The following is a 25,283-nucleotide window of genomic DNA, read 5'->3' as shown; positions in this document are numbered from 1 at the left end:
TAATAGAACACCAGAGAAAAGCAGCACAAAATAGAGAAGGAAAAGGACACTATTTAGAGTCCTTTTTGTGAATAAGGGCAAAACATTCAGAGTGAGAAAGCTTTCAGTCCAACTGTGAGAAAATGAGAATTTATGAGGTTTTAACAGAATCATGCAATTAGTTTTGCAAAAGTGACTGAACTGTACTAATTTCATCTTCACTTCTCCCTGTGCTGAGCTTACTTCACCCATGGGTTTGAAGGGACTCCTTTACTGCCTGATAGAAAGTGGAAAATGAGTTCATTGGCACATTTTACATAAGAAGCATGAATTGGAATCAGCACAGAGCAGTAAACTGTTCCTAAAAATTGAAATCTTCCATTTATTAAACAATTACATATTTTTCCACCTTATCCTGCTGATTTTATGAAGATGTTGATCTCTCACTACTCAAGGAATGGGAGAAAGATCTTTCATTGAACTTTGCAATTCTGTGAGTCAGAATTAGTATCACTCTACTCACCTTAAACTCTTTTTCAATGTTGGCAAGCACGGCCAGCTCATTGCTGAGCTCTAAGGCAGTCATTACAGGGTCTTCACTGGATAAAGACAGATAAGCAGGGCTGGCCAGACCTTTGTAGGCATTGATTCTGGATCTAGAATGGCTGAAAGAGTCATGTTTTTGTTTCTGATTGCACTCACTGCACTTGCAGAAATAGTCATGTGGCCTATCAATCCGAGCTCCTTTTCTCAGCAGAGTGTGGACAATCTCATACTCGTGACAGTGAGCAGCGAGAATGATGGGGGTCACATCATGGGAGAAGCGTGTCCCATCTTCATCGTATGCATAGAAGTCATCGTGCTGGAGCTCTGACTGGCTGGGACTCAGTGTGAGCCTCTTGCCTTCAGCAAATGCGGGGTGGCTTAGGATGGCTTCCACGATCCGAACATAACCTTTGCTGATAGCCAGAAGCAAAGCATCCCCAACCCGAGACAGGTTCTCCTTCTTCAGCAGAAGTTCCGTGATCTCCAGGTGCTCATTGGCTACTGCCAGCTGCAAGGCATTCTGCCCCATGTAGTCCACACAGTTGACATTGAGTGAAGGACATTCTTCCAGCATTTTGCGAACCACTGGAATATTCCCATATTCTGCTGCATCCAAAAAACGTTCCTCCTCCAGGGAAAGGCTGGTGGAGTGGTCATTAAACATGTAGGCAGGGCCCCTGCTGGCCTGCCTCCTGCCCTTCTCCCGGAGGATTGTCTGTCGGCGTAGGGCCTGCCTGTTCTCATTGCCTCGCCTGAGAGGAAACAGAGAAATTATTAGTTCTGTTTTATGCAAGAGCATATCTATTTTAAATAGAATTAAATATTTCCTGGCTGGCATTTGAATATTTTAAGTAAACTAAATAATTAAATTAAATATTTTATGCAATAGTTGCAGGTAGGTATAACAGTTTGCATCATTTAGATTGCTTTGGTATTATATAGTCATCCTCCTAATTGACTTATATTTGACTTGTGTTCTATTTTCCTACTTCTTTCACAGTAAAAGCTACAGTGCTCTTTGAATTCCATAGGGCTAAGCAAATTTGGGTAGCAAAACTTGTAAAAATCCACCTCTGCCTGAGAAGCCACTGTGTAATTTAGCTCTTGGCTTGAATGAACTGTTACAGTAAGATTTTTTTGCAGTATCCGTTCCTCAGTTTCTCCTGATTTTTTTTCTTCATGTCAAATGTAAGCATAATCACAGTAACAAAATGAAGTGTTATTTTTCAAAAAAATTGTGCTTCTTTTCAGTGTTTGCTTTGGAGTCAGAGAACTCCAACCGAAATGCAATAGCAGGACATGTTTTATAGCATGGTAATCATGTCTCGTAATTTCCAGATTCCAGTGCAATTAATGAAATTAAAGAAAAATTCTATTACATCCTGATCAGTCCTGAAGCCATGAAGTGTTAAGCCCCTTCCATAGACCTTTGCTCAATAAAAGCCATTAGAGGTGCTCTTATTTTCTCAATGCAAGTTTTACAGCTGAATCAAATGGCAGCAGAAGCAGGCAATGAGTAAGGTGGCCAGTGTAAACCATGTACTGACCTTTAAACTACTTCTTATATTTAGCAAAGGACAGGCTTTAAAAGACTGTAATTAACATAAGCATATGTCAATATATCAGCAACTTATCTGTACTTCTACCAAGTACAGATACTAATCATGGCTACTGCAATTTCCCTCTCCATGGCCTCTCCAAACTATGAGATGCGGTTACCAACTTGCAACAAAAGTCATTGAAGTATCTCTCATATTTGAGACACCTACAGCATCCATGCTCCATCCACTTTATTTCACCCCAAGTGAAAGACCCAAACCACCATGTTTCAAAAAAAACAGCTGTTATTTTGTTCCAGATGGTATCATCGGTCCATCTCCTTCAATCCTTGCTTACTCCATCAGTTTCTCTCCCATTCGTTCCATATGTGCTGCAACTCTGTATGTGAAAGCTTTTCCTGCTAATATGTCTACCCCAAAAGTTGTGCTGCATCTCCTACATCTACATCACATGAGAAGTGTTCAGAAAGCCCAAGTTTATTTCAGTCTCTCCAATTCCTATAGTCAGTAAAGGCAGACACCTTGAAACCAGGATTCAGAGCTGGAACTCCAACACCTCGTATATTATGTACTGCAAACAGGAAGTTTAGGATCATTAACATAATATGTTATATTTATGCTAGCCTAAGATAAATAGCCTAAATTTCCCCACATTTGCTCAATGCATAATAACACTTCTCTACTTCTTATCCTTGAGATTCTCACTTTCAGCAAAAACACTGAGGAAATTACATATATGCATGCAAAGTATAACAGAGTTAGGAAAGCTAAAATTTAGCTGGAGTTAAAAGAAAATTATGTAAATCCAGCAAAAAATGTCTTATGAAAGTACACTAGAAGCAATAGGTCAATGCATTCTTTGCCTCAGTTTTCACCAGCATAGTCCCCAGGGGAGTGCAAAGTGACTGGGGAAATTTTTACTCATAGATTTTCCAACTTTCTTAGCCCTCCATCGTAAGTTTGGAGTAAGTTAATTGTTAACTTCCAGTAGCACAATAATCTGAAATGCAGAAACTCTCCTACTGAACAGCACAATGGAAAATTCTCATTTATGCTGAACTGCTTCTTTCCTCACCATCTATACAGTGTGGTAGTGCAAACCCACCCTGGGCTATGTTAAAATGTCAGGACCAGCTGACATTTTATTCCTGTCCTGGGTACAAGCACAGTGAGTTGGGACAACTTCGCACTCCCTAGCTGCACCTGAAACTCCTCTTGCCTGGGAAACATACCTGAGATTCTTCCAGCCTGGTTCGTAGCCCATTCTGAAAGGTGCCAAGATTACCTGACAAAAATGATGGCCACAATGAAAAAGTACTGACCAAAGTCAATCATCTGGAGGTCCCATAAATAGGGATCCTAAATGAGGTCCTTTAAGCTCTCTGGGATTGCAGCAGGCTGTGACCCAACATCTGCCCCTGAGCTGGGATGCCCCTCGGGGCAGATTTCACAAGGTCCACGGACTGTCCACTGAAAAATGCTGATGGATTCAAAGATGTTCTGCTGCTAGATGCCAACTAAGGAAAAGAGTGAGCACCTATAACTAGATTTCACTAGCTTTGCATCATGGCTTAACCTCTATGTCTGTGTGTGTGCAATATATAATAGTTTGTAGATTACTGTTTCATTAATTTTTGCTAGCAAATTGCATGACCTGATCTTGTGATTTATTGTCATAGTGTTAATAAATCTTAAATTGCTGTTCCCATAAAGCTACACAAGGCCCATAACCACATGCTGAGTCACTGCCACTGAAACCCCTGTGCCTAACTCCCTTAGATATAAACTGTTGACATAGCCTGGGACTTAGTCTGGATCCAGCCACACCTGGACTACTCTGCAATGGATTTCAGAAAGCAACAGGGTCTCCTCCAAAACTTGTGATCAGCAGGAAGACCTCCCTTCTCCTTTTTCCCTGGCCCCTGGGTAAATCACTCCACTTGATTCTGACCTGATTTTCCTCTATGTGAATCATTGCCACTGATTCCTCTGGAAATCATTCTGGACGAATTCTGACTTTATTTCCCTTTGTGTATTCTCCCATGATATAACAGAAAGAACCTTGCTGTCAAAGACTGTTAAGTCACACTTACATGGTCATATTAAAATCACTTTTGCTAATATCTTTCATGGTGATTCTTCATGTGAATTTAATCTCTCTCCTCTGCAACATGAAGTAAAGGTCTACTGCTAAACATTATTTAAATAATTTATGGTGAAATTATTTAAACAGATAATAAATTAAGTCCATTGAAAACTCATATTTTTTTTAAACTCCTTGGAAAAAATAAAGATATATTCAGTCTAGATTCAGATCTGACTTAAACTAAGTGACAATATCATTGATTCAAAATATATAATTTCATGCACCCTGCAAGCCTAATCCAGTATAAAATTATTTTGCTAGGATTTGATCTTTATACAAGGAAACAAATCCTGCAACAAGATCACATGCATTATTTTTTCCTCAGATATTAACATCTTCATCTAACCAGCCAAAAACTGCACTTCATTAAAGACTTTCTCTTTGATTTTTTTTCTCTTTGATTTGATAACCAGTAATATTTGTATTCCATCAACACATTCAGTATGATTTAGCAAAACAAAGACTAATCATTACTAGTGAAGAGCACTTAGAATTAGCTTGCTTGTCCAGTAGCATTTCTTCTCTCCTTGCCTGTATTTAGAGGAATTTCACTGCTTAAGTGGGAGATTAGGTACAAACACTCTCTAAACAGTAGCTTGTCTTCTGCAGCAGAACTTATTTCAGAATTAAAGAGTTTTGCATTGTTTGATGGACAGATGTCTGATGCAGAGCTCTAGAATGTGTAACCCATTTTCCCAGCATCAGTACGTGTTTTATATGTATGGAAGAAATTTCCTGTTTTGCCAAATTGCAGTCACAGTTGATGAAAGTTAAGTGTCTGTAGTTAAAATTTATCTAATTGTTAAAATACATTTAATTATGAAAGCAAATTGTTCTCTTTATTACACCTGTTTAATTAGATACAAACTGTAAGTATTAATTCAGGAGAATGTTAAGAATAGTATAAGATACTTCACTGGCTCCAAGAGCAGGGAAAGGAATTTGATAATCCAGAGAACTATGTTCGTTCCTGTTATATTCTGATGTTCTTATATTTATTTCACCATTACTAGGGTCTTTTCAGTCCATTTTTTATCAAAAAGGTTCCCATTAGCACCCACAGTCACAGATTCTGGTTACATAAAACTTAAAGCCACTTGAAATCTCAACTTTCCCAGACTACTGAACAGCTGTTGGCTGCAACTGGTAATTGCTGTGCCTCAGGGGAAATGCCCTTACTTACTACTACTTATTGTCCAAGAGCCAGCATGGCCAAGCCTTGATACAGTCATCATTTTGGATACCATACCACGAAGGAGTTCTACAAAATACAAAATCAAACAGAGCAGTAGGGGTCACATAATCTCCACTGTATTTTCCACTTCAAGAAAAATAAGGTTGATTTTGTGGATTATAAAGGGTGGTATTCCACTCAACTTACTTCTACCATAGAAACAGCAGGATTCTAGCTTGAATGAGTCATCTTGGTCTACTTTTTAGCTAAAGGAAAGAAAGCTAATTTTCCTGTCTAGCTTTAATATTTACTATATGACAGCATACATTTTCATATGGAGCACATATATTTTTCATTGTTTAAAAAAAGAATCTTTCCTGATTAGATGAAACTATGGCCTCCTTTAATATACATAATTTAGTAGGAAGGTAGACCACAGCACAATGACAGAATCAAATCCTTTATAAGTCCAGATACCATGTCAAACAATTCCCATTAAAATACCAGGCTTTGTCTTAAAAGAAATGGCTGTCTTGCTGAAATTTTATTTTCTCTCACTAATCCCACTGAAAGACTAATCCAGAATTTGATTGTTCTAGCAATTAGGAACATTAATCTAATTTTAAGCCTAAATTTAATAACAGCCAATTTATATCTGTTTGGTTTTGTTTAGGAAGCAGAATTGTGTTCCCATTCAAGTAGCACCCCTGACACTGGTTACCCACAACACGCAAACCTGTAGCAACCATGTCCCCTCCCTGCCCTCACTTTGCTGAGCTCAGTCCAGCTCATCTCACTTCCTGAGATGAGCTTCCATGCAGTTCAACCTCTCACAGAAAAAAATCCCACTTGAATACAACTTGTTAAAAAATCTACAGAAAATCCATTTGTCAGGTTTGAAGCAAACCGACCAGCAGTCATTTTGTTTTAAAATGTCCATCTTTGGCTGTGTCTCTGGTGCTTTTACATCTAAGGAATCCTCTAGGCTTTACAGAGTCCTCTGTGAGCCAGAGAAGCTCAGCCTTTGCTGAATTTCCTTAATCAGGAGTCAGACAGTGAGGCTCTGATTTATGAACTGAAAGAACTGTGCTGAAAGATCAACCTTCAACTCATTTTGAGGATGCAGACTTTCTTTACAGTGAGTTATGGAACCAGGAAAGTTTGTGTGTGGGAAACTGTGGGCATCCACAGTATTATAATCCAAAGTAAAAGCTTCTTTAGCAGTGTCTGCAATAGCTGCTAGACAAGCCCGCATAGTGACAGGATATCTTTCTTTGCTTTTCCCTTTACTCATGTTAAAGGGTTAATCATCCTCTAAATTTCCTGCCTATGAGTATTCTGTTAATTCATTTAAACTTGATGTTTGGCTTACCTTCAAAAATTTATTACCTCTGAAAGAAGACTATACAACTTCTTTGGAAATTAGAACGTATAAACTCAGAAAATTCAGTTGTGCTTCTGTCTTTGTGACCATGAATTAGTAAGAGACAGTATGCTGAAGTTCCCTATTTGTGTATATGAATGCAAAAACAGACATGATACCTGTAGTTCTCAAGAAAAGAAAATCAAGGTATCCTCATGGATACTGCCAGCAAATTTACAGGCTGCAAGTATGGAGAGAAAAAAGGGGACTGAGGCAGCTGCCAGCATCCAAAAGAAAAACATTTGAAATACTCTCAGAGCAAAGTAAATGGAGAAAGTAGAACTGTGAAAACTGGCCCGCTATTAAGAGTGACAATTGTAGCCGGAAAGGAGTCTCTTGTCCGGGATTGAAGCGTCGATACGATGGTATAGACTTGTAGGATGTGATCCGAGTTTACTGCCCACAGTGTGGAACTAGCGAAGATGGTTTGCTGCTATGGAAGCAACCAGCCACTCTCTAAGCTAGCTCTAGAATGAGCTACCTCAGTGGCTGTGAGCCTCACTATTTATTGGCCCCATGGTCTTGCTCATGCTCCATAGGGGCCCTGCCCTGGCTGGGCACAGGTGGAGTTGATAGCAGCTCACACCCACTTCTTGATGATCAGAGGCACCTGGTCGCTCTGTTCCACTACAGACAATAGCATCCACTGCTTGTTGATAACATCCATTTTGGTATCAATATCCTTGGGTCCCACATAACCCTTAGAAGCTGGTGCTAAAATATACAAAGTGCTCTTCTAAGTAACAAGCCAAAACCAGCTGTGGACATTTACAATAAAATTTCTAAATAACCAACAAGTAACTGCATTAGAAGTGAGAAAAGGCCATAATGAACATCCCTTAAATATTTCATTTTGCAGCACTTGAGAGGTACAAATAAGAGTTTTTATCAGAAGATAAACATCTAACACTAAGTATGAAATATGTCATCCTTAAGACTGCTCCTTGAAATTATGTTGAAAATTAATGTGTTTTCTGGGACTGCCTTGGAGGCACTTCTAAGACCTGGACTGTCCTAGCTTTTTGTTTGCACAATGTTGAAAAGTGTTTTCTCCAAGTTGAATTATTATGTTGTGCAAATGTTTTTGTACAGAAGCAGCTAAAAACAATTCAGTTTCAGTGAGCATTTCTTTGTAAAGGACTTGGTGAAAAGTTCACATCTGATGATGTGAACCTGGAAGGTTGGTATTCTGCAAAACATTTTCTTCAGGAATCACAAAAGTTTTTCTCTCTCCCCTGGAAGTAGTTCAGCAGCTATTTAACAGTTGATGGAGATGAATCACACAACACAGGGCAAGCAACCATTTCCCAGGCTCCTAATTTCATTTGTCATTCTCCCTACATCTTAACCTGCTCTTTTGTTCCAGCAATAGAACTGATGGCTTATTACTGATTAGGCAGCTCCCCATCACTGAAAGAAACAATTTTAGGTAAGCAGAAAAGTCTAAAGAAATTATTACAAAAATAGTCTCTGGAGAACACTTGTCCAAGGAGGAAAGGAAACCTGGAAGACTGCAACTGAGTCTGGTTAAAGGAGATTTATCAGAAACAACAAATAAAACATTGGAGTACTCTTGACTGTTTGAAGCTTTTAAACAGCGAAGTGAGATTCTATCCTAAGAATAAAAAAAAACAGAGGAGTGCTTTACTAGCCCAGAACCTGTTACATATTGGGGCAATTATTGAAAAACTGAATTGCTATTTTCCAGTACTTGATTTTACTCAAAGTTATATCTAGCTATACCTGCAAAACCAGACCCTTTATATTTAATACACAGCCACTTAAACATATTTTCCATAACCATAAAAACTGTTGAATAAATTCACCTTTTAAAATGTAGATTAATTTAAGTGTGATTTCCTAGTTTCACGGATTATGTGATCAATGTGCTACTCTGAAGTAATTTAAAGTCAGAAAATGTTTCTTTACAGGCTGCTCTTTGCACAAGGTGGCAGAGAATATCAATGTGCACCCACCAGAGGGAACTCCTTACCAAGCCTGGCACCTGGTAACACCAGGGCTCCCCTCTATATCCAATTTAGCAATATAAAAATGTTTAGCTCTAAGTTCGTTACATGAGTTTTGGGATGTACCTTTTGGTGGCCACTGCATAATTTTGTCACATCACCTATGCCTTTGGACATAGACCATCCAAAATTTAATGGTTTTATCAGCAGTAAAACAAAGATTAAAAGTCACAATAATTCAAGTTAATGCTAGCATTTTAGCTACAAAATTGGGGAAAAATTATAGAAGCAAATGAAATATAAGGTATGACTAAGCACAGACTTAACAGCTGGCTACTTTACTGATTTTTAATTCTTACATGGAATAACTAAAGTACTTCAGAGCCTTCACTGACATATGTTTTACAGAGATATCCCACTTCCAGCATATTCTGAGGGATGTGTTAAATCCTTTCTCTACCCTTGCAGTCTTATGCATAGCCATTTTCAGATCAAGTATGTTAGCCACAGTTTTGCAGGTTCCTGTATGCCTTTGGAGCTGTGGCTTAAACAATTTGTACAGGTCTAGCTGAGCTTGCATGTTTTGCAAAACTGAATGTCCTGTGTCTTCCTCACTCCTCCGTTACTAAGCACTGTCTAACTTGTCACTGCAACTGATGGTTCTTTCTGAGGTTCCTTCTGTTATGGCTGAAAACTATTTCCTCTTTTGGAAATTTAGTCATCTGGACAAGTGTTTGCTGTCCAGCTCAAGCCATGTCTTTTACAGAGTTATTAATACTGTACAGTCTATGTGCTATGCAAGCAGTCATCATGCTCACCATCTCTGGGGGGTTCCCAGCATTCATTACTCACCTCAATACAGATGACTGTCAGTAGCTGCTGTCAGGAAGACAACTGTAGATAGCAACACGTAGGTGACTGGCTGCCTCAGGCAAGCTTCATCTTTCCACTAATTATCACTGGGATTTCTCTGTTAAGAAGCTATTGCAGTTTCCAGTTTAAAAACAGAGGGATTTAATTTATCTGAGGTGGTAATCTAGGATCCATTTGATCACCTAGGTATGAGTACACTGAAGAGGTCTACCTAGTTCATATTAGATCCACCACTAAAATTTCTCTCACTCTACAAATGTCACATCTTTCTTTAATAGTCTTTAATTATTAATATAAAACCATTCTGGATGAATTGCAGCTTAAATCACTAAAGCTAACAAATCATATTTTTTGAAAGGACGCTAAAACATTGCCCAGATAGAATGATCAAAATCAATACAAGGGCTGTAACAAAACCACAGCTGACTGTCTGTGACAAACATGTCTCTATAAACAAAACATTATTACATTAGTAATGAAGTAGCAGACAGCAACAAGATAGTCCTTGTTATTTTCTCCCAGTTCCTTAGGAACAAAGTGACATGTTCAAGTAAAAGCAAAATCCATTTAGATCTCTAGAATGTTGTGCTACTGTGTAGTATGTGCTCTAGTGCTGTGTTCCACTGGTTATAAATACAAACACTTAAAATAGAGCTTGGATACTTGTACCAATGCTAAAACTGCATACAAACAAATCAAACTTCTATTATATACAAACAGCTTCATCTTGGTACTCCCTTGTTGGAAACTAAGATGCTTAAAGAGAAACTCTTTCAAATCATCAATTACAGATAAGGTTCCACCTCTCCAAATCACATCTGGTGACATAAAAAGCTGATCCTGTAGAGATGGAGAGATAAATGCAGGGTTTTTTATTTTTTTTTTTAACTTCAAAAGAATTAAAGCTGGTTTCTATTCAGTGGAAAAATTTCATTCAGTCGTAACATATATGGGACGGTAGTTTTGCTGACTGCTCAGTAAATTAGGTCACGATGTTGTTTCATGTGCATTCCTGCAGAAGGACTCCCAACCCTCTGCTCTGCTTTGGCTGCTCGTTGGTGCTCTCACCATATCATTTGCTGTTTTGACATATGTGCTGGGAAAACTCCAGGTTGACCCAAACCAAGAAGCTTATCTAAATTAATATTAAAATTTATGAAAAAAAATTACATTAAAAACCTATGTACTCTTAAGTCCATCTTTCCAACCCAGTTTATCATACAGATGCAAACACTTGTGCTGGCCCATGGCAGGAGGCAGTGTGAGGAGAGGAATCAGTGGCAGGGAGTGAGAAGATTTGGAAATTTGATTCTTGTGGTGAGAGTGGTTGTTAAAGTCACTCCAAAGTGTGTGGAAATCTATAGACTAAAGCTACTTAATAGAAGCCTACAGTAATACTGGTCCATGCCACAGACAACCATCTGCTGAATTGCTCAGTATGACTTTGTTGCTTCCTTGTGGTCTTCCTCTGTCCACTGAACAACCCTGCCTGTTTTGCTTCATAATATATTTATGTTGTGAGTCCTATCAGTTGGAACAATAGGCTCTGATGCAAAAAAACAGGTGGTTTTTTTCAATCAAGTTTGTGCTCATTCATCAAGTGATAGATGGAGAGATGATCTATATATGATGATGATGATCAAGCGAATAGAGAGGTGATCTAGAAAACAGGTGGAAAGCAGAATAGACAATGTAATTTTATGTGGATTTTCTCTATCAAGATCCATGTGTTGTCACTGCTTATGTCACAGCTGCATAAACAGAGCCTGGGTATGTTATTCATGTTTATATTCATATTTATATCAGTAACAATTCAGCTGATCTGCATTAAACCTTGAAAGCAACCACATCTCTAGTTTTAGTGAACAATGAACAGAAAACCAGTTGAAACCTATGGGTCCAGAAGTGTCACAATATTTTTTGAGCATTTAATGCTTTATTATTTACTCACTGCCTACAGTTCAAAAATGCAGATTCTTGTGGTCCTCTGTCTGACTCCCTGCCCACAGGACTGCTCACACACAGCTCCCTTGCTCAGATCTCTTGAGTTATCATAAGGCACCTACAGAACTTCTGCTGCTGAGAGTCTCAGGGACTGGTTGGGAGCCTAGGAAGAGCAAAGCCCATTTACACAAATGCACACACAGACTTTCCCCCTAGAGAGCAGATGCCAGTGAACTGACTGAACAGCAAATTTAAAACTATTCAGTGCTGTGCTTCTGTGCCTTAATGTGTGTATTTTCCTTCTGTCATTTCTTCTCTGATTTTGACCACTCCTAGGCACGTTTTTAAGTCTACTTGGAGGGAGAGCTGATGACCTACACTGCCTGTTCTCCTTTTTTTTTTTTTTTTTCAAGAAATAAATCAGATCCTGTAACTCTTCTCTACAAAGGAACAGAAGAAAATTGACCAGTGAAGAAATTAGCATGTAAATGCTGCTAGTATGCAGAACGTGCCACACAATGGTATGGGTGCTAAAAGTTTAGCTGTTCTTAGCAGCCTTTAGTAACAGCATCTTACAGAGTATACCATTTTCTTGCTAGAACAGGCAGATTTGTGGGAAACTGCACAAAGGGACAAGAAAAAGTCCTGGTTGAATACTGTTGATCAAAAAAGAAAAAAATGGAAAGGAGAAAGAAGACTTGAGCAGTGCTGGGGAAAGATATATTTAAATTATGCCTCAGATATGGCCAGTTGTCCTATTATGGTCCTGAAGCATGAGTCTTCTGATAACAGTGGAGCTGCATGTTTAAAGATTAATTTCATTTCAGCTTGTAAAGCTGCCACATTTGGGAAGACAATTTAGAAGCAGAGAAACTTCCCACTCTTGCTTCTATTTCTCCTCTTCAGTTTATTTTAATTGTACCTTCCTACCTTTTACTACAGTCCCTGTGCATTCTGCTGTTTTGTTTGGTTTGGGTTTTTTGTCTCTAAAATGAACTGTGCTTACTGACAGATGTGATAATTAACCTCATTGTGAAATGCTTCTCCCCAAGCTCTTTCTTTACTCCTGCATTTATTTTTAAACCAATACTCAGTAGACAATATTTTCACCTACTTTTCCATATTCAAATCCTGCTAGTAGGTATTGGTCAATTTCCTGGAAATAATAGCAAACAATAACATTAAAATACTGTAACAAAAACTAAAAAGCAATGCATCATTCTTCCCAATTCTTTGGGTTCTCTGCTCTTATGTGTAAAATGAAAGCTATTTAGGGCAGTGATCGACTGCACTACACATGGTTTGCACCTATAAAATAGTTATTAATAGCATCAACCAAATCAAAATCTCTTGCCTTGTAGTTGTAAAAAATAAATGAAGAGGTTTTATACCTAACACCCAACAATCCCAGCCAGATTGCTTTTTCAGAAAGAAAAAAAAAAAGTCCATCTACCATTTCCATTTCTTTGATATATGGAGAGTATGTTTACTTTCTCATAGCACATGGTATGATATTTTCAGGATGCAGGACGGTGTTTATGTCTCCTCTCTGAGCTATTACCATCCTTCATCTGTCCTTCAGCGCTGAGACAGGGCGGACACCAACAGTGCAGCAAAATCTTGCAGGAACAGACTGCTGGATTACACCATTCTTAGCTCCCTTCCCTTATGGAATAGTACATTTATGTCTGTTCCTTCGTTCCTGGGAATTAGCCAATATCCTATTTCATCTTTCAATCAACACCATTTTCACCACAGTTCATGATTTCCAGTAAAGAATCTTGCCAAGTGATTTTAGAAAACATGAATATGTTATCCTCAAGGACCACTTATGTGATGCAACATAATTATGGTACTTAAAAGAGTTAGAAACTTAACAAGCCATGCTCTCATGTTTTCAAACCATCCTGGCTGATGTATCAGTCATCTATTTTCAAGGATTCTCTAACTCCTCAAATCATAGAAACTTCAGAGTGTACATATGGACCTGTAAATATTTTAATTTGGTAACCTGTTGTTTACATATAGTCCGTATAGTTCCTTTTCCACGAATCATTCTTTCTATTTGAACAATCCAGAAACAGAATGAAAGATAACCATTGAAGTACAAGAACTGGAAAGATCACAGGAGAAGCACAATTTATATGTATAGATATATGTATAGACTTGCCATAGGCAGCTTGGATTCAATTTCCATTTCTAAGAAAAAAACAGTTTCCATTCATAGATTTTATAGCAAGCAGTGCTAAAACTATACAAAGAGCTTGTAACCTTCTAGAGCTAGTGACCACTTTTTAACTAAGAACATGTGTATTAAAATGAGCCCAGACAACCATTACTTTCTCTTCAGAGTAAAAGGGGAGAAAACCCCCCCACAAGCATTAGATTTGCTACTTACCTCAAGCAATTATTTGTGAAAACTGTTTAATTTAAGCCTATAAGCATTATTTTCTGAATGTATAAATATAATTGATCCAAGATAGTCTGACATGTAAATAATAAAGTGGAATATCAACAAGGAGAAAATGAGAAAACAAATTCTATCATTTTACTGCTGGAGTTTGTGGAAATGCTTCAACTCTACAATTACAAAGAATAATAAGCAAATGCACTGGACTATTTTAGAAGGTATCTAATCAACCTATGCAACTGCTTATTCAACATTACTCAAGTTGTCCATTAGTCCAGGCTCACCCTGAATTGCTTTTCCTAGCACTAAGCATAGAAAGCCAATTATCCCAAAGTCTAGACTTCAGTTTATTATGCCAAAAAGATCAAAATGTCCTCACTTACCACTTGCACACTGCCTAAAGAAAACCTTTTTATAGAGACACCTGATATCTCTACATGCAAGACAAGCAACAGGAAATGATCTCTTCTTCATACTAAAGTGTAGGGAAAAAAAAAAAAAAGCATAAAATTATCTCATTTGTGGAAGCAGAAAAAAATAATTCAGATCACCTGGAGAGTTGCTGAACTCAGCTGAAAGAAGCTTGTGTTTGGTGTAATTGTTACTTTCTCCCTGTCTTGCCACAAATCTCATTGGAGTTGGAATCTAGAGTGGTATCACAGCCAGAACTACATTTCCTTATCCACATTTCATGTATATTGCATAAAAATTTCCCATTTCCTTTTTTTTAAAGTGACCTAAATAAAGAACTCTTGTAAGCAAAGAATGAGCTTTTTACTAAAAATAGTTTACATTTTACCTATAAATAAGTAATACTGATATGAAGCAACTGGGCTAAGATCTCTGTACAAAAACTAGTTCAGCTATCTGAAAAAGAAAATAGACTTATTTAATGTTACCTTTAGTTTCAAAATGGATGAACTTCTTACTAAAGCACATTTTGTGTTCCCTTAGATCTGTGTAAAGCCTGGCACTAACAGAAGTTAAAAATGAGGTCGATGAACTCAGCTCTTAATTTCTGTATGCACACATATTGTATCTTCAGTTTCTCAAAACATAAAACAATAATGGGAAAGACTACTGGGGGAAAAGGACAGGCATTAGGAAAGACTCTGAGAACAATAATGAAGAAAAGATTAGACTTCTGTTATCCGCTAGGAGCAAATTTACACAGTTAAAGAATTAAAAGCAAATTAAAACTAAGACTGAACAAAATTAAAAGATGGAATAAAGTAGAAGCAGCAGAAATGATAGACACAAAAATATTCAATGTTGCTTGTAAAAACTCATTCAATTTTACCTTTCTCCTCACTAGTGTATTTTGTATGGAGAACAGTACAGTGCCTCAGAATTACTCACAAATACAAAAATATAAGGACCTTGTTCTCAGGTTATCAGATAAAATTATAATATTTCTTCCTTTTTTTTTTTTTTTTTAAATCAGGACAGAGATTTTAATTTAATTTATTGCATTTTTTTCAGTTTATTCCATTCTATAGACAGGTCAGTAATAGTAAAATTATGCTAATGTGTGTCAGCCTCATCTTTTCCAAGAAAATTGATGTTTTCATTGCTATAGTAGAAAGAAAATAAGTTGTTATGTGAATACCTTTATCTGCATCATCAACCATAACAGTCTATTAATCGTGGTCTAACTCTTCAATGTTCCTTCGCATAATTTTTCATGGATACTGCTCCTTAGCTGAAATATTTTACTGTAATGACTACAGCTATCATGACATCTTTCTGATAGCAATAATTTACTGGTTGAAAGGATGCAAGTTATTGCAAAGTGATTAGAGAAGAAAAACATTGCCAAGACAGAGACTGCATATTTCCCTTCACTTCAGCTGCCTCTGGGGCTCATTTCCATTGACAAAAAAAGAGAAGCAAATATTAAAATAAGACAGAGAAGTAAAAAAAAATGTGTTAGTTAAAAGCAAAGATAAATAATCAATATGAATTATATCAGCTATCAAAAAATATCACTGCAATATCAACAATATTAATCTTCACTGAAGATTTTTTCTTGGAGGAAAAAAAACCTGGGAGTCTCTAAGCCTGAGGGTTTTCTGAGTAGGACTTGCTAGACTGGCCCATAAGAAAAGGCTGAATGATCTAAAAGGGTTGTGTTATCATTCCACAGCTGTATCAGGAAGCACTGATGACAAGAAGGAAAATAATGTAAGAAATTTGACTTATAAACATACTTCTCATTCTGGCACCTGGGTTATTTAAGGCACTTTAAAAATGACAAGATAGCAGTCAGTTGATCCAACGGGGAAAAAAATGTTCTTTAAATAGGGTAGAGCATGAGAAAATTAATGGAAAAGTTAACAACCAGGACCTTAGGTCAGGAAATTACTGAAGAATACAAACTCATCTTTCTGAGCAGTGTGTATGATCTTGGGTGTTTCTCTGTGAAATGAAAATCCATGGGTGTCAGAGAAAGCCTGAATTTGGATCATATACATTCCAGAATTGTGCATTATCAGGTCCTCTTTGGCTGGATGTCCTCCTTTCACATCACTACATCAACATTTTTTCCACAAAAGAAAGAAAGGGAAAAAAACAACCAATCAAACAAATAAACAAAAAAACCAACCAAACCAAACCGCTCTCATCTGCTCAGTTCCAACTCTATGTTTTTTGTTTTACTTGAAGAATTATTGTGTCATATCAAACATTTCACCAGATTTTGATGACAGTGAAAGCACTCAGTCCAACCTCATTACACCTACATATTCTGGGTGCAGGGAATCCTCATGCTATACCATCAAACAGCTAGAGAGATACAAAGAAAACCAAAATAATTCTCTGTATTTTGCATTCCCAGAAGCACAGAGGCTAGCAAAGTGGTCTAAATGTTCTTCTCCAGGATACTGAAAGATCTACAGATCTGATACACATCTTTGAAACACCACTCCCCAGTAGCCATGCTGCACAACCTGGATATAGGAATCCTTGCAGACTTCAAGAAAAAGAATGAATATTCTGCTTCTGGTTGAAGCTTGGGCTGCTCTGTGCTGTAACAGGATTTCATTGGCTCTACCCACAGCTGTACTGCCACTATTCAGGGTCTCTGTGTGCAGCACAAAAAGAAGTTAATGAAAATAGCAGGTGGTGAAGCATTCTGGTTATTATTTTCACATTAAATCATCAGCAATCTCGATGACATATATAAGGAAAGAGTCTGAACATGTTTTCTCAAATTACCAAAATTCACATTACCTTCTAGCCAGGAAAGGCTTCTTGCACCTATTCTCACTTCCACAAAAGTAGTGAAAACCTTCAAGAGGAGTCTTTCAGAGGAAAAACAAACAAGCAAAAAAGTAAGTTGCAAGAAAGAAACTTGCAGATGTCACTACCTGGTAGTTAGAACTGACCTGGACATCCATAACTCATTTGGCATTATATGCTGTTAGGTGATGCTGTTCCTCTCTCAAAAAAATTAACAATTTAAGATGATTCTGCTTCTATCAAAACAGCAGCAACTCAAATCCAAACCTTAAAAAGAACAAAGGAAAAAATTCCTGTTGATGTTAGCACATTTAGGATAGAACCAAAGGAAATTAATGGATGAAGCAGTTTATCTTCTAAGGGAACCCTTTATTTATGTACTGATGTACATCAGTGAGGAAATGAAAGGTTTTGGTGATGTCAGGCAGAGAGTAACACCCAAGTATTGGGATTCTCTGCAGTCCCATCACTGCAAAGTTTAAAAAAGTTTTAAGTGCTTTGCTCAGCATTAAGAGGACATATTTTAATCCTGATCTTCAGGGTCAAAGGATTGATTCCAAATTACCACTTTTTTGCTTTAAAGGGAAAAAAAAGTCTTGTGTTAGCATCTCATACTTGGTGTTAGGGGCCCTGAAATGTAATAATCAATTTCTGTCTGCTTTCTCTTCTGGAAACAGTATCATTGTTTTACCAGATCCCTGACCAACAGTTCTCTTCAGGTTTTGCAAATGCAAAATAATTAGAGATTGACTAATAAATATAAAGAGAATAAAGCTGGAGTAAAATGCAGCCTCTTACAAATATGCATTCCTATGTGTAGGGATATTTTTTTGTTGTTGAACGCTGTCAGAAGCTAAATGATGTTCCCAAATCCCCTGTTTTGCTAGGATTAAAGAATTATGTCCTAAATGCTGTCTGTTGTAAAGAACTAATAAACAACCTTTGGTTTGTGAAACATCACTATTCATGTTCTATTTCCTGAGTTTCTGAAATTATTTTTGTGACGGGCAGCCACAGCTCTTTGCATGAGGCACCATACCTGGTCTTATGACTGTGAACATTAAAATCCCTTATTACACTTATGCTAGAATAAAAACTCACATCCATTTCAAGTGCTCTGAAGTTAGTTGTAAATACTATGCATAACTAAATAAATTTTATGAGAAGGTTTTTCCCTTATGATTATTTAATGATGCTGTGTCTAAAGCCTCCCAATTCTTGTTTCGCTGGCTGCTCCACAGACACACAGGAAGTCTCAGAAGATTTTCAAGAGGAATCTTATTTATGCCTTCAATCATTACCATTTGTCCAGTACAGGCTTTGATCATTAATCACCTTGCCTCTCTACAGGTTTCATTTTGAGACATTTTACAGCACGCCCTCCCATGATAACCTTTTGTCATCTCAGTTTCCTAAGTAAGCAGTTCCATTTGTAGCTCAGCTCATAAAGTGCTAAATTCAACCTGCCAGCCCTACACAGGACCATTCCAGCTGGGTCCCAGTGGGATGACCTACTTAGCAGGACCTTCTGCAGCATCCACTTACATGTGATGCCCCAAGGCATGTGAGATCAGGGGAGACATAATTCTCTTTAAGGACCTGAAACTTCCTTTAGTTACATACTTCCACTTTTACTATACTGGAGGTGTCCTTAGTATTGCCTAATATAATAAATCCTAAATAATAATAAAAATTAAATAAATAAAAATAAAATTCCTAAATAATAAATTGCCTAATGTAATAAATGCCTAAATAATAATAAAGAGAGTTAAAAACTGGCTGTGTAGATGCATTCATGTGTGAGCATCCACCAGTGCAAAAGAGGGCAACACCACAAGTTTCTCTCTGCTTAAACTTCTCTAAATACCTTGTCAGTCGGTTATCTAGAGGGCATTACAGACTCCTGGCTAATATATTTTAGGTCACAGGAAATTTCTGTTGGCCAGTGGATTCCATTTCATTCCTTCAACACCTGTATTTGAAACTTTTCACTTTTAGATAGGGGAAATAAGCAAGGAAGTGATGTGTCTGCATTTGTCTGTTAACAAGGCATGCAGGGATCAGTGAAAAACACTGTCTAGAGAACAAGTACTGTCACTGTTCCCAGTGCTGAAGTTCAGACACTGGGCAATAACTTGGGAGAAATAACTAAATATATTATAAAATTAAAATAATAGATTTAGTAGAGCTTAATACGATTAATTCTATAATGTTCTCTTTTATGTCTAAATTAATGCTTTAATTTTTAATTACAACTCAAAGAACAACCCCTTACCACCTTTTCTTTTGATTTTATTACGTGTTCTTAATAGAACTTATCAAATTTATCTTTAATCACTGTTCTTTGAACAATTGCATACATTTTGAAGGACTGTCTGGATGCCAGCAACGCTGCCTAGAAAGACCAAATTAGCTTTTGGTCCTCATGTTTTTACACAGAAGATTTCAACACCCTTGAGCAGAATGCCCCAGGCACTTCCAAATACTCCCTGAAAGGACTCAGAACTGTAACTCATTCATGTTTCTGCTACTAGTGACATCTGGAGAGTATTTTTGTCAAACATTCTCTCTCCTCTTGTGCACTGTCTCCAGTACAACACTAGAGCTTCCTGACTTAAGCTGCACAAGAAATTCACTTGTAAGAAATATGCTGCATGTCAGTATGGTGTAGTTTTCTTCAAAAAAGTTAAATGTTAGTCATTCAGCACAGTAGAAAATAATCTGATGTTTTTTTTAATGGAGTGTACTCACGTTGACACCAGAAGTGACTTGGAAAATGAGATAATGTCTAATCATAGCCATTATGTTCAACACAATCTGATGGAATTGATTTGCCTAAATATAGATGTAGACAATGCAGACATCTGCAACTGATCTAGGCATCCCAAACCTCCACTATGGCTGATGAACAGAAATAAATCCCTTCCACAGCATGATTCACCACACCAAGTAAATGTTTAAATGGAATTGCATGTTAGAAGTGCCTATTTATCTCCATTGATTATAAAATGAGCTAAGCATGGCTAGCTGGGATGTAGATACCAAAATATACTTTATTAAAGTTGTCATCTGAGAAGATTAAGACTTCTTCGTGTTCTGCCTCAGGACTACACTAACTGGTCCAAGAAAGGTATCACCTCTATCACAGACCTTACCTTGCCAAAGTCCTAATATCACTCTGACTATAACAACATTGCCTCTGGAACTGAAGGATATCTGAAGGATACCAGTTTTTCAAACTATGCCTCTTCCTATAAAGTAGAATACATAGACTTACACTTGAAATCATACCAGAAATTAGATTTTAAAAATGGACCCCAGAGTTTTACATAAAACCAATGCCCTCTTAAAAACATAGTTTTCTGATATTCAGGCTAAGCTACTGCAAAAGTTCAAATAATGCTGTGAAAATTCCCCAGGCAGAAGCATTTGTTCCATGTCAGCATAAACTAGATAAAGCCAAACATCTCTCTGGATCTGATCCAAGTGTTACTGATCTGTGTGGGAACTGGTCTGGATCTTTAATGGTCAAAAAGGGCCTCAGAAATCCTGTGATGAAATGAAGTAATACTATCTGTTTGGAAGAGATGAATCACTATTAAAATAAAAAGATTAAAAAAAAAAAAAAAATCAAAAATCTAACAGGGATAAAACACATCATCAAAGACAAAAGTTCCAAAGTTTTGCTGCTCATTTTAATGAGGCTGGGAGTTCAGTGTATGACTTGGCAAAATCAAAACTACAACTCTAAAAGGCCAATGTATTCTGCTTCACTGCAATATGTAAAACGTAAATCAATCTGTGCAAACTTTAAAAAAAAAGTTGTATATTGCATTTTTGGTAGAGGGGTGCACACAATTTTAAGCCTGTAATTAAGATAAATATATTTACAGATAACGGGGGTTTTAACAGTTTTACTGATTTGTGATAACTTACTGGCATATATTTTACCAAATGTCTACAGGACACAAAGACAACAGATTTCAAAAGTAAGGGGCTTTCTTAGTTCAGAGTTTTCATAGGCATTTGTGATTGAGTATCTTAGGTCTCTGGTTTCAGCAGGTTAAGTGTAAAGAACAGCAATCAGAAAGTTGTTCAAGATTCATGTTTTCAAATAAATAACTTCTTTTACATGACACTGGATTTCAGTGATTATGTCCAATGTTTCACAGTAACCTGAGAGCAAGCAGCACTGCAATAAAGTATGAGACTGAGGCAATAAGAAAATTAAGAATTTTTTCCTCCTTCAGTAAATTCACACCTGAAAAGTGAAGGAAGGTTTCCTGAACCTTCCATAAAACCATTCCCTGAGGGGTACATAGCAGCAGTGAGATTCTATGCTTACAGGTTACATGGTTTTATACCAATTTAATTTCACTCTATGCCTGCAAAAACATGGGAAAGATCCTTGCCTAGCTAAAAATGTTATTCTTCATGGAACTCCACAATTACTAGTATCCTTTTGGTCTGTACTGATAAGAAATTACTTGGCATTCCCATTTCAGTTCCATAGGTACTAATAGCAAATATGCACTTTTTGACTGTCTGCAAAATTAGGTATTTCATATACATATTACAGATGTGTTCCTGTTCCCACAGAACCTCTGCCTGGGTATGGATACACAGCCCTTCACACACAGATACCAGCTTGGCCAGAAATGCCATCAGCATGGTGCAGCCTTGGAGTTACCAGCTTGGCTGGGAGGTAGATGGCTCACAGTGAACTTTTGGGTTAGCTGTGGTTACTCAGCTTTACATTTCTCCAGAAGGTCAGCAGAAAGAAAGCTCAACTGGAGGCAAACGTTATATAGATGCCAGTGTCATTTTTAATGTCAATTAATATGTCTGCCTGCAAGCTTCAGTGTGGCTGTTTCTACTACACAAGGAAAAAGGACAATCTCTAGGGATTAACTGTGTATGGTACATTCTTCTACCATTACTTTAATTAAGCCACTGAACTGATACATATCAATAATGTATTAAGTAAAATACTTTGGGGTTTTTGACTTTTGTTTTAAAAACATAAACACATTCATAATGGCTGTGAGACCTCAGGCTTTTTTATCTCCCTCTCCCCTCAAATCCATCAATATCAGTAGAGCATTCTTTTCTCTGTTTCGTTCATCACTTCTCTTCAGAAATATATATGGGAGGAGTTTGAATCTTGTGAATTCAGCTAGCCATGTTTCCTGGGACATGCAAGGTTTATTATTTGTTTTGGAAACACTGGAGCATTATTAGAGTTATTCTTGGGCATCTGCCCTCTGTATTTTCTTTTGGGACCCAAGATGTCTTTTTCAACTTTTTGTGAATACTCTGGAGCTTCACAAAACACCTGCAAACAGAATCAATAGGTACTGAGAATGGAAACAGTATTTATATTTTTGTCTCTTTAGACAAAAATATAGTCTCCCATATTTATCTCACTTATTCTCCCCTGTAGACCTGTTGATGAAGGTCTGATGACCTTGCGTCTCGACAGCATCTCACACAAAGTGTTCCCGTCCAGTGACTGGAGTCCTTAGTCCAATAAATGAGTATGTGCCAGGGAATGTTCCTAGGCAGCAGAACCACATCGTTTCTAAAATGTTAACATGGTCCCTGGTAGGTTTTTGGGCTTAGCTAACTAGCATCTCCAAATATCCCCATACACTGCTCAGGAGGTAACCTAGGCCATAGAAAATTTCATTTCAGTAATCTGAACACTGTCACCCTGTTTTGGTAATTAACCGAGTTTAATAAATGCTTGTAGGCTGTTCACATCAATGGCCCAAGTACACTTGATTTTTTTTTTTTTGGCAAATACAGCCTTAGAGCTCTTTCCATTTCCAGATGTGCATTCTCGAGTACTGTGTCCAGTTCTGGGCCCCTCAGTTTAAGAAGGATGTAGAGGTCCTGGAACAGGTCCAAAGGAGGGCAACCAGACTGGTGAAGGGACTCGAGCACAGGCCCTATGAGGAGAGGCTGAGAGAGCTGGGGCTGTTCAGCCTGAAGAAGAGGAGGCTCAGGGGAGACCTCATTGCTGTCTACAACTACCTGAAAGGAGGCTGTAGCGAGGTGGGAACTGGACTCTTTTCACAGACTACCTTCAACAAGACAAGAGGACACAGTCTTAAGTTGTGCCAGGGGAGGTTTAGGTTAGATATTAGAAAGAATTTCTTCACGGAGAGGGTGATTAGGCTATGGAATGGACTGCCCGGTGAGGTGGTAGATTCTCCGTCCCTGGAGACATTTAAAAAAAGACTGGATGTGGCACTCAGTGCCATGGTCTAGCAACTGCTCCGGTGGGTCAAGGGTTGGACTAGATGATCTCTGAGGTCCCTTCCAACCCGGCTAATTCTATGATTCTATGATTCTATGATTCCACTAGCTCCATATCAGAACAAGACCCAAGAACTGACTCTCTTCAGCTTCCACACCTATGTAAAATAAAGTAAATGAGAGTCTGATGGCTGGAAGGCAACCACAGGATGCTCCAGAGAGCTCCTCAGTCCAGTAAGGGCCAGGACAAGGACAACAGAGCACACAGCAGAAGGCACCTGCCATTCTCTTTCTCTATAGTCTTACACAATATGGCCCATTCTGAGCATAAAACAATTATGTCAGCTCTTGTTTACTGAATTAAAAAGGAGGAAGCTATATCTTCTTGGGAAATTACATGTATTGCAGGAATTTAAAGACTATGATTCTCTTCAGGACCTCATGTGCCAGAGGCAGCTCATTAACTTTCCCTGTGACCTGACAAATCTCTGAACCTGGCATATATAATCAAAAGGTATACAGGAAGAAGACAGTATGGCAATATGAAAGCAGAGAAAGGAATTAGCTACAACTTGCCATCTGAGATCCCATTCTGAAAGGAGCTTAAGAATACATGCCTTGCATTGGAGGCAGATCAGACTCAACTTCTTTAACAAAGTAATGTTTATCTGCTCTACAGCTTTTACTGGATACTACCAATTACTATAGGATTTTCAATTTATCTTTCCCTGTTTCCTTCAGAGAAAGTTGCAGCTTTAAGTCTTTGTTTTCATTCTTCTCTTTTATGCCTCTGTCCCTGGTCTGAATTTTAATAGTGACATTGGAAGCTTATGACTTCAATGGCAGCAGCTCTTTTCTGGTTATAGCAATAGCCATCATCCCTCTGCTTTTCAGATTAATATTCCATCTGGGTAACTTTTGTGTTTAAATTTTTTTAATTTGGTGGATTTTGAGAAGCTTTTTAAGACCTCCATTATTCATCTAGCAGGTTTTTCTATCCTCCAGGATAAATTAAAATCTAGATGGAAGAGCCCTGTTTCTGTTACTTTTTGCAGACTTTAGCTACAGTCTGTCTTGACATCCCCTTTCAGAATATTTTATGCTTTTTTATGGGGAATATCCATGCAACACACAACAGTAAGAAGATAGCCCCTGCTTAACAAGTAAAAATATCCATAAAAAAACTTTGGTACAGCAGAAAGAAACACTTTATGAACCTCACATGTGGAAGTGTGCGTGACACCCATCAGTTATGACCTGCCTGCAGTAGCAGATCTTCAGGAAATCTCATTCCCTGATCCTTTGTACAAAAGCAATCCTCCTCTTCCAAAACCATTATTTCTACACAGTTAATACAGACAGCCTCCCATTAGAAGCTTATCAGTGCTGTGAGATCACAAAGATAATGCCAAGGCTGTGACAATATGCACAGTGGAGGAGTGCTGCAGAGTCATGCAGCTTGCACTGCACCTGTGCAAAGCCAGCCCAGAACTATCAAGCTGGCTCAGTAAGTTATTGAGTCCACAGAATTCCTGCAGTGTTCCAGCACTCCGGGATACCTGATAAATGGCTGACTCCAGCAGTAAGTACAGGCAAATATGGGCCTGTACTTACATATCACACAGTATCCTGCTGCTATGTCCCTGCAACAATGCTGACTGGTGCTGAGATGGTCACTGTGTAGAAGCCAGATTTGATCTGTCCTAGCTGATGGGCTCCTGGCAGAGGAGGATAGTTCCATCCAGACTGAGGTGCCCCATC

At 37.9% G+C, this 25,283-nt stretch overlaps 1 protein-coding gene across 2 annotated transcripts in view; it reads right to left on the bottom strand.

Moving 5' to 3' along the window:
- Nucleotides 1-25,283, bottom strand: part of TRPC6 (transient receptor potential cation channel subfamily C member 6) — a 77,154-nt gene that overhangs the window by 31,190 nt on the left and 20,681 nt on the right. The window contains exons 1-2 of one of the 2 annotated variants that reach the window (XM_008500477.2): nt 4,036-4,059; nt 503-1,255 (exon numbers count right to left, since the gene is read on the bottom strand). In XM_008500477.2, coding sequence (XP_008498699.2) covers nt 503-1,255; nt 4,036-4,059 — 777 coding nt within the window. Of the gene's footprint in view, nt 1-502; nt 1,278-4,035; nt 4,060-25,283 lie in introns of those variants that run through there. The other variant, XM_030457522.1, reaches the window with a different exon arrangement.

Source organism: Calypte anna, chromosome 1, assembly GCF_003957555.1.
Source record: "Calypte anna isolate BGI_N300 chromosome 1, bCalAnn1_v1.p, whole genome shotgun sequence".
NCBI lineage: Eukaryota > Metazoa > Chordata > Aves > Apodiformes > Trochilidae > Calypte > Calypte anna.
This window is presented reverse-complemented; position numbering and strand designations above follow the sequence as displayed.